This window comes from Polyodon spathula, chromosome 37 (genome assembly GCF_017654505.1).
Source record: "Polyodon spathula isolate WHYD16114869_AA chromosome 37, ASM1765450v1, whole genome shotgun sequence".
NCBI lineage: Eukaryota > Metazoa > Chordata > Actinopteri > Acipenseriformes > Polyodontidae > Polyodon > Polyodon spathula.
In genome coordinates, this window is record NC_054570.1 from 3045044 (window position 1) to 3053336 (window position 8293).

At 51.4% G+C, this 8293-nt stretch overlaps 1 protein-coding gene across 1 annotated transcript in view; it reads left to right on the forward strand.

Annotated features, from left to right (window-relative positions):
• The window catches only part of LOC121304178 (histone-lysine N-methyltransferase EHMT2-like), a 7458-nt gene extending 588 nt beyond the window's left edge, over positions 1-6870 (forward strand). Inside the window, exons 2-13 of the mRNA XM_041235146.1 lie at positions 6-96; positions 211-312; positions 797-901; positions 1136-1290; positions 1458-1625; positions 1946-2090; positions 3747-3824; positions 4327-4442; positions 4769-4855; positions 5516-5594; positions 5839-6014; positions 6605-6870. Of these exons, the coding sequence (XP_041091080.1) occupies positions 6-96; positions 211-312; positions 797-901; positions 1136-1290; positions 1458-1625; positions 1946-2090; positions 3747-3824; positions 4327-4442; positions 4769-4855; positions 5516-5594; positions 5839-6014; positions 6605-6785 (1483 nt within the window). The 3' untranslated portion in view covers positions 6786-6870. The remainder of the gene's footprint in view (positions 1-5; positions 97-210; positions 313-796; positions 902-1135; positions 1291-1457; positions 1626-1945; positions 2091-3746; positions 3825-4326; positions 4443-4768; positions 4856-5515; positions 5595-5838; positions 6015-6604) is intronic.
• The last annotated feature ends 1423 nt before the right edge of the window (positions 6871-8293 follow it).

The window sequence follows — 8293 nt, forward strand, 5'->3', positions numbered from 1 at the left end:
AAGAGCCTGAAGACCCCTCTGCTGGAGGCCATCGCCAACAATCACCTGGAGGTGGTGCAGTACCTGGTGAAGCATGGAGCTAATGTGCATCATGCGGTGAGAGAGAGAGAGAGAGAGAGAGAGCGAGAGACACACACACACACACGCCTACCTGGGTGTGTCTCTAATGCTCTTGTTTTTGGGTTTCCTGTTCTTGTCCTCTGCTCTCAGGAGGAGGACGGCTCCACTGGTCTGCATCACGCTGCCAAGATTGGGACCCTGGAGCTGGTGAACCTGCTGTTGGCTACGGGAAAGGTGGAGGTCAACGCACAGGTCCGTCTGCCCTGCGGGCTCTGCCTGACTCCCTGACTGTGTGTGCAGAAAATCCTCTCTGTGTCTCTAAAGACCTGTATTAATGTGCCTCTTTCTCGCTCTCTCTCGCTCTCTCTCGCTCTCTCTCTCTCTCTCTCTCTCTCTCTCTCTCTCTCTCTCTCTCTCTCTCTCTCTTTCTCTCTCTTTCTCTCTCTCTGTGCATGTCTCTCTCGCTCTGTGTCTGTAATGACCTGTATTAATATCTCTCTCTCTCCCGCTCTCTGAGTGTTTGTGGTTTTGTGTGTGTGTCTCTCTTATCTGTTTGTGTTTACTGCAGTATAATAGAAAGTGCATCTCTGTGACCACGTAGCCTCCTGTCTCTGGGCAGCCAGGACTTCTCTATGTCGTCCTGTTTCGATAGCCAGGTGGTGGGCACTGAGCCTCTCTCTCTCTCTGTCTGTCTGTAATGCCCTGTATTAACAGCTTTGTGCCTCTCTGTCTCCAGGACAGTGGTGGATGGACTCCTATAATCTGGGCTGCAGAGCACAAGCACATTGATATCATCAGAGCTCTGTTGGCTAGAGGGGCCAACGTCAATGTGCAGGATAAGGTCAGTCGCACGTCTTCCTGGGTCTCTCCACTAGGAGAAGGGTTCTCCTTCGCTGGCTGTGTGTGTCTCAGTACCTGCCTCTCTGTGGCATATATCTCTGTGTCTCGGTCTGTCTGTGTGTCTCTTGTCTCTCGTAGTGTGTTTCACCAGAATCTACCCGTGCATTGCGCCTCCTTCTGTGTGTGCCTCTTTGCATGTCTCTGTGTTTTATGTTTTCTTGGTTCTCTCCTCTAGGAGATGAATGTGGCCCTGCACTGGGCCTCCTTCGCTGGCTGTGCTGACATCGCGGAGGTCCTGCTGAACGCTCAGTGTGATCTGCACGCTGTGAACATGCACGGGGACACGCCACTGCACATAGCAGCGCGGGAGAGCTACCACGACTGCGTCATGTGAGTACACACGCACTACACGCACTCACACACACTGTCACATGCGTGCTACACACATGCTCGCTTGCTATCACAGCCAAACTTTGGTACAAGCACACAAACAGAGTTGCACACGCAAATAGTCGTTTTTATAATAAATGAGTGACCGTATAATTCTTGTTTCTCAGCCTGTTCCTGTCTCGCGGGGCGAATATTGAGATGCGCAATAAAGAGGGGGACACGCCCCTAGACCTGACCCTGCCACACTCCCCGGTGTGGTTCACCCTGCAGCTCAACAAGAAGGTGAGGCAGGGGGTGCAGAACAGGGTGACCAGGACAGAGAAAATCATCAGCAGGTAACAGAGGCACCCTCCCTCCCTATACACAGAGTACAGGCTTGCACACACACTGCCATTCAGTCTGAGAGCTTATCACCACACTGCAGTCACTCACACCGCCCCGATACACAGAGTACAGTGCGCACACACACACACATAAATACATAATGAGCTTAATGACAAGATTCCCCTTAGATCCTTATTAAACCTAGATTACAGTCTCCTGACTTGCTCTGCACAGCAGATAAAATGCCTCCCTGCTCAGTACAGATTGCATTTGGACTATTAACAAAACTCCCAGTCCCTTCACTCTGTGCCTCCCTCTCGCTCTCTCTCAGGGATGTCGCTCAGGGCTATGAGAATGTGTCGATCCCCTGTGTGAATGGAGTGGACGAGGAGCCCTGCCCTGCAGACTACAAGTACATCTCTGAGAACTGTGAGACCTCCACCATGAACATAGACAGGAACATCACACACCTACAGGTGAACGAGCCCCCCCCCTCCTGCAGGTGAACAAGCCCCCCCTCCTGCAGGTGAACGAGCCCCCCCTCCTGCAGGTGAACAAGCCCCCCCTCCTGCAGGTGAACGAGCCCCCCCTCCTGCAGGTGAACGAGCCCCCCCTCCTGCAGGTGAACGAGCCCCCCCTCCTGCAGGTGAACAAGCCCCCCCTCCTGCAGGTGAACGAGCCCCCCCTCCTGCAGGTGAACGAGCCCCCCCTCCTGCAGGTGAACGAGCCCCCCCTCCTGCAGGTGAACAAGCCCCCCCTCCTGCAGGTGAACGAGCCCCCCCTCCTGCAGGTGAACGAGCCCCCCCTCCTGCAGGTGAACGAGCCCCCCCTCCTGCAGGTGAACGAGCCCCCCCTCCTGCAGGTGAACGAGCCCCCCCTCCTGCAGGTGAACGAGCCCCCCCTCCTGCAGGTGAACGAGCCCCCCCTCCTGCAGGTGAACGAGCCCCCCCTCCTGCAGGTGAACGAGCCCCCCCTCCTGCAGGTGAACGAGCCCCCCCTCCTGCAGGTGAACAAGCCCCCCCTCCTGCAGGTGAACGAGCCCCCCCTCCTGCAGGTGAACGAGCCCCCCCTCCTGCAGGTGAACGAGCCCCCCCTCCTGCAGGTGAACGAGCCCCCCCCTTACAGGTGAACGAGACCTTTAAACTGCAGGCTAAACATTAGCCAAGTTTTAAGATCTTAGACTTTTTTCTTAACTGTTTAACTAAAATTTTCAAGTGTGCAGGTCAAGTCTAGGAGTCAGCCTCAGGGCTTACACAGCTGTAAGTGCACAGTGTACGTTTCTTCGCTGTACACTTTCTCATATTCATGGCTGAAAGTTTCCCAGCTGTAGTTGGAATCCTTGGTCCATTCCATGATTCATGTGGAAGAGCCAAAAAGATCTCGTTGAACTGTAACTTGATTGAGACCATAGATGCCTAACCCATTGGGCACAAGGGAGGCAGACTGTATTTTGCCCCTCTGTTATTTCTTTTTTTGCTCGGTGTACACACACTATTATTCTGTGTTTTTACTATGCATTTGCCTTTTAAACCGTTTCAAATGTAAGAAAAAAAAAAAAAAAAAAAAAACATTCAGAAGACGCCAGAAGTCTGACTTTGATCAAATAAAATAAAACACGAACACGAACAGTGGGGAGCAAAAAAAAAGGCAAGAGAGAAGCAGACAGTTATTTGTTGTTATTATGCATTTCATTTTTAAATATGGAAGTCAGCAGGTCTCGTTGCTGCAGGGGTGTCATGAACTAGTTCAAGTTCAACACCAACTCTAAATGAAGTGTTGCATCTGGTAAAATGGCAGGTTGTGTGAAGTAATTTCTGAATTTCTTTTTCCTCAAAGTTGAAATTTGCTTCTGAAAGTGGTCTAAAATGGCTCAGAATGGGTCTGAGAGCGTGTAGTACAACCCCAGAGAATTGCGTGTTCGATTGAGTGCTGTGCACGTGCAGTCTTCCACAGAGAAACTCGCTGCAGTCACTCGCACAGCGTGACGGAGGGCTCTTCACGCTGGTTACACACTTGTTAAACAGTTTAAAGGTGTTTGTTTCTGCAGATCAAACTAAGCTGAAACTCACATGCTCGCCCTGTACCACCCTGACCCTGTGTCGCTCCCCTCTGCCTCTCTCCCTCTCCCACAGCACTGTGGCTGTAGTGACGATTGCTCCTCCAGTAACTGCCTGTGTGGACAGCTGAGTATTCGCTGCTGGTACGACAAGGTGAGGAGTTTGGGGTGTCTGTCTGAACCGGGGATCTCAAACTGGGGGTCACAAGACAACCACTGGGATAGAAATAAGACTCCTATTGCATGGCAGTTTCACCGATTCCAGGTTTTACCATGAGCCTGATTAGCCACAGTGCAAAGGTAACAAGCTCAGTGTGTCTTACTAAACTCAGAGTGGAGCAAACCGCTATGCAATGGGAGTCTTACTTCCCTTGATTCAGGAACACTCTTCTAATTGTATTAAGTTGGTCAGCTGGTGAAGTGAAGTTGGGAAAGGGTTTTAATCCAGGTTTAATAGGGATGTGGGTTTACTGCATAGAGTGAGATAGGGAGTAGGGTAATACTCTCTCTATGGCTATTGAAACAAGGGAGCTGTTTGAATCTTGTTTGGTGTTACTGTATTATATATTAAACTATGGCTATTGAAACTCTGTGGCAATGTCATGTTTGGTGCCACTGTATTTTTCTAATCGTTCCCTCTCCCCTTGTCTCTCCAGGACCGGCGTTTGCTGCAGGAGTTCAATAAGATCGAGCCCCCGCTGATCTTTGAGTGCAACCAGGCCTGCTCATGCTGGAGGTCCTGCAAGAACAGAGTGGTGCAGGGGGGCATCAAGTGAGTCTGCCTGGGTGTGTGTGTGTCGTGTCTGTCTCTCTCCTCTCTCGCTCCCTCACTCTCTCTCTCTCAGGATGTGTCTCTCTGTCTGGATGTGTACCTTTCTGTCCAGGGGGGGGTGTCTTTCTGTCCAGGGGGGTGTGTCTTTTAATAAATAACGGGTCTGAGTGAGGAGAAATGGGCAATCCAATCTTACTGTAAATCATTTGTTGTTTCCAAACTTTGAACCAGTACTGTATATAGTAACCAAAAAAAAAAAAGATCCATAACTATATAGTGATATATACTATATATACAGATGCTTATACTGCTCTCTGTCTGCCCAGGGTTCGATTGCAGCTGTACCGCACTGCGAAGATGGGCTGGGGAGTGAGGGCTCTGCAGGATATCCCACAAGGCACCTTCATCTGCGAGTGAGTCACACCCCGAGCGTTGGTCTCATGTTAAAAAAAACCTGTTACTTCATTGAGCTCTGAGGGGAGGGGCTGTGTGATCTGATTGGTGTGCGCTGCTCTGAGGGGAGGGGCTGTGTGATCTGAATGCTGTGTGCACTGCTCGGAGGGGAGGGGCTGTGTGATCTGATTGGTGGGCGCTGCTCTGAGGGGAGGGGCTGTGTGATCTGAATGATGTGTGCGCTGCTCGGAGGGGAGGGGCTGTGTGATCTGATTGGTGGGCGCTGCTCTGAGGGGAGGGGCTGTGTGATCTGAATGATGTGTGCGCTGCTCGGAGGGGAGGGGCTGTGTGATCTGATTGGTGGGCGCTGCTCTGAGGGGAGGGGCTGTGTGATCTGAATGATGTGTGCGCTGCTCGGAGGGGAGGGGCTGTGTGATCTGATTGGTGGGCGCTGCTCTGAGGGGAGGGGCTGTGTGATCTGAATGATGTGTGCGCTGCTCGGAGGGGAGGGGCTGTGTGATCTGAATGATGTGTGCGCTGCTCGGAGGGGAGGGGCTGTGTGATCTGATTGGTGGGCGCTGCTCTGAGGGGAGGGGCTGTGTGATCTGAATGATGCGTGCGCTGCTCGGAGGGGAGGGGCTGTGTGCGCTGCTCCTCTCAGTGCTATGCTTTTCTGACAGGTACGTCGGGGAGCTGATTTCAGACGCAGAGGCTGATGTAAGAGAAGACGATTCCTACCTGTTTGACCTCGACAACAAGGTAGCAAAAATTAAAACATCTCCACTGCCGTCAGCTTTGGTTTAAGACACTGCTGTAGTGAATAGAATCCTGTATTCAACTACAGCAGCTGCCCAACACGGTGTCTGTATAAAGTATGGTGCGTTGGCATTGCCTGCTGTGTGCTGGGCAGAGCCTCGCTGTGCTGTGTGCACAGGGCAATGCTGGCGGGACAAAGTGGTATCTAAAGGAAGTTGTAATGCAGTGTTTGTTTGTCTGACTCGAGGATGGGGAGGTGTACTGTATTGACGCCCGTTACTATGGAAACATCAGTCGCTTCATCAACCACCTGTGTGACCCGAACATCATCCCAGTGCGAGTGTTCATGCTGCACCAGGACCTGCGCTTCCCTCGCATCGCATTCTTCAGCAGCAGAGACATCCACACAGGGCAGGAGCTGGGGTGAGGAGACACACACACACACACACACAGGGCAGGAGCTGGGGTGAGGAGACACACACACACACACACGGGGCAGGAGCTGGGGTGGAGAGAGGAGACACACACACACACACACGGGGCAGGAGCTGGGGTGAGGAGACACACACACACACGGGGCAGGAGCTGGGGTGAGGAGACACACACACACACACACACACACACACAGGCAGGAGCTGGGGGAGAGGAGACACACACACACACACACAGGGCAGGAGCTGGGGTGAGGAGACACACACACACACACACACGGGGCAGGAGCTGGGGTGAGGAGACACACACACACACACAGGAGCTGGGGTGAGGAGACACACACACACACACGGGGCAGGAGCTGGGGTGAGGAGACACACACACACACACACACACACACACAGGGCAGGAGCTGGGGTGAGGAGACACACACACACACACACACACAGGGCAGGAGCTGGGGTGAGGAGACACACACACACACACACGGGGGAGATGGAGATTCCAAAATGACATCCAGAAAAAAAAAAAGTAAGTTGCTCTCCTTTAATGCCGATGCCTCTCTTGTTTTTGTTCTGAAGGTTCGATTATGGAGATCGATTCTGGGACATTAAGAGCAAATACTTCACTTGCCAGTGCGGATCTGAGAAGTGCAAGCACTCCGCTGAGGCCATCGCCCTGGAGCAGAGCAGGCTGGCTCGCCTAGAGACCCTGCAGGACCCAGTGCCTGATTCTGGGATGCCTCTCTTAGGAAACCCTTGAAGCTTCAGGTTTCCGCCTAACAACTAGGCCTTGTGTGACCTGTTTTTTTTTTTTTTTTTTTTGTGTATTTTCTTGTTGTATTTGTGCGCTGTTTCCATTGTTTCACTTATTTTAATTTTGTATTGTTGTTTTTTTTTTTTTTTTTTTTTAACACTTTTACATTTCACTGTGAGGTTTTTTTTTACTTTATAGACCTAAATGAAACCACGGTTAAAAATGGATTCACGGCCAAAATTACTTTTATTATGAATTGTCTGATAATAAAAAATAAAATAAAAAGTTTAAATCAGTTTTAATTTCTTTAGTCTTTACTGTGCTGAAAAGTTGAATTATTGTCATTAAATCGTACAGAAAAAATATCAGGGAGGCAAGAATAAAAAATACAGTGACCTGCACCATGAACCAGGGGAGAGAACACAGAACACAGTGACCTGCACCATGAACCAGGGGAGAGAACACAGAACACAGTGACCTGCACCATGAACCAGGGGAGAGAACACAGAACACAGTGACCTGCACCATGAACCAGGGGAGAGAACACAGAACACAGTGACCTGCACCATGAACCAGGGGAGAGAACACAGAACACAGTGACCTGCACCATGAACCAGGGGAGAGAACACAGAACACAGTGACCTGCACCATGAACCAGGGGAGAGAACACAGAACACAGTGACCTGCACCATGAACCAGGGGAGAGAACACAGAACACAGTGACCTGCACCATGAACCAGGGGAGAGAACACAGAACACAGTGACCTGCACCATGAACCAGGGGAGAGAACACAGAACACAGTGACCTGCACCATGAACCAGGGGAGAGAACACAGAACACAGTGACCTGCACCATGAACCAGGGGAGAGAACACAGAACACAGTGACCTGCACCATGAACCAGGGGAGAGAACACAGAACACAGTGACCTGCACCATGAACCAGGGGAGAGAACACAGAACACAGTGACCTGCACCATGAACCAGGGGAGAGAACACAGAACACAGTGACCTGCACCATGAACCAGGGGAGAGAACACAGAACACAGTGACCTGCACCATGAACCAGGGGAGAGAACACAGAACACAGTGACCTGCACCATGAACCAGGGGAGAGAACACAGAACACAGTGACCTGCACCATGAACCAGGGGAGAGAACACAGAACACAGTGACCTGCACCATGAACCAGGGGAGAGAATACAGAACACAGTGACCTGCACCATGAACCAGGGGAAAGAATACAGAATACAGTGACCTGCACCATGAACCAGGGGAGAGAACACAGAACACAGTGACCTGCACCATGAACCAGGGGAGAGAACACAGAACACAGTGACCTGCACCATGAACCAGGGGAGAGAACACAGAACACAGTGACCTGCACCATGAACCAGGGGAGAGAACACAGAACACAGTGACCTGCACCATGAACCAGGGGAGAGAACACAGAACACAGTGACCTGCACCATGAACCAGGGGAGAGAACACAGAACACAGTGACCTGCACCATGA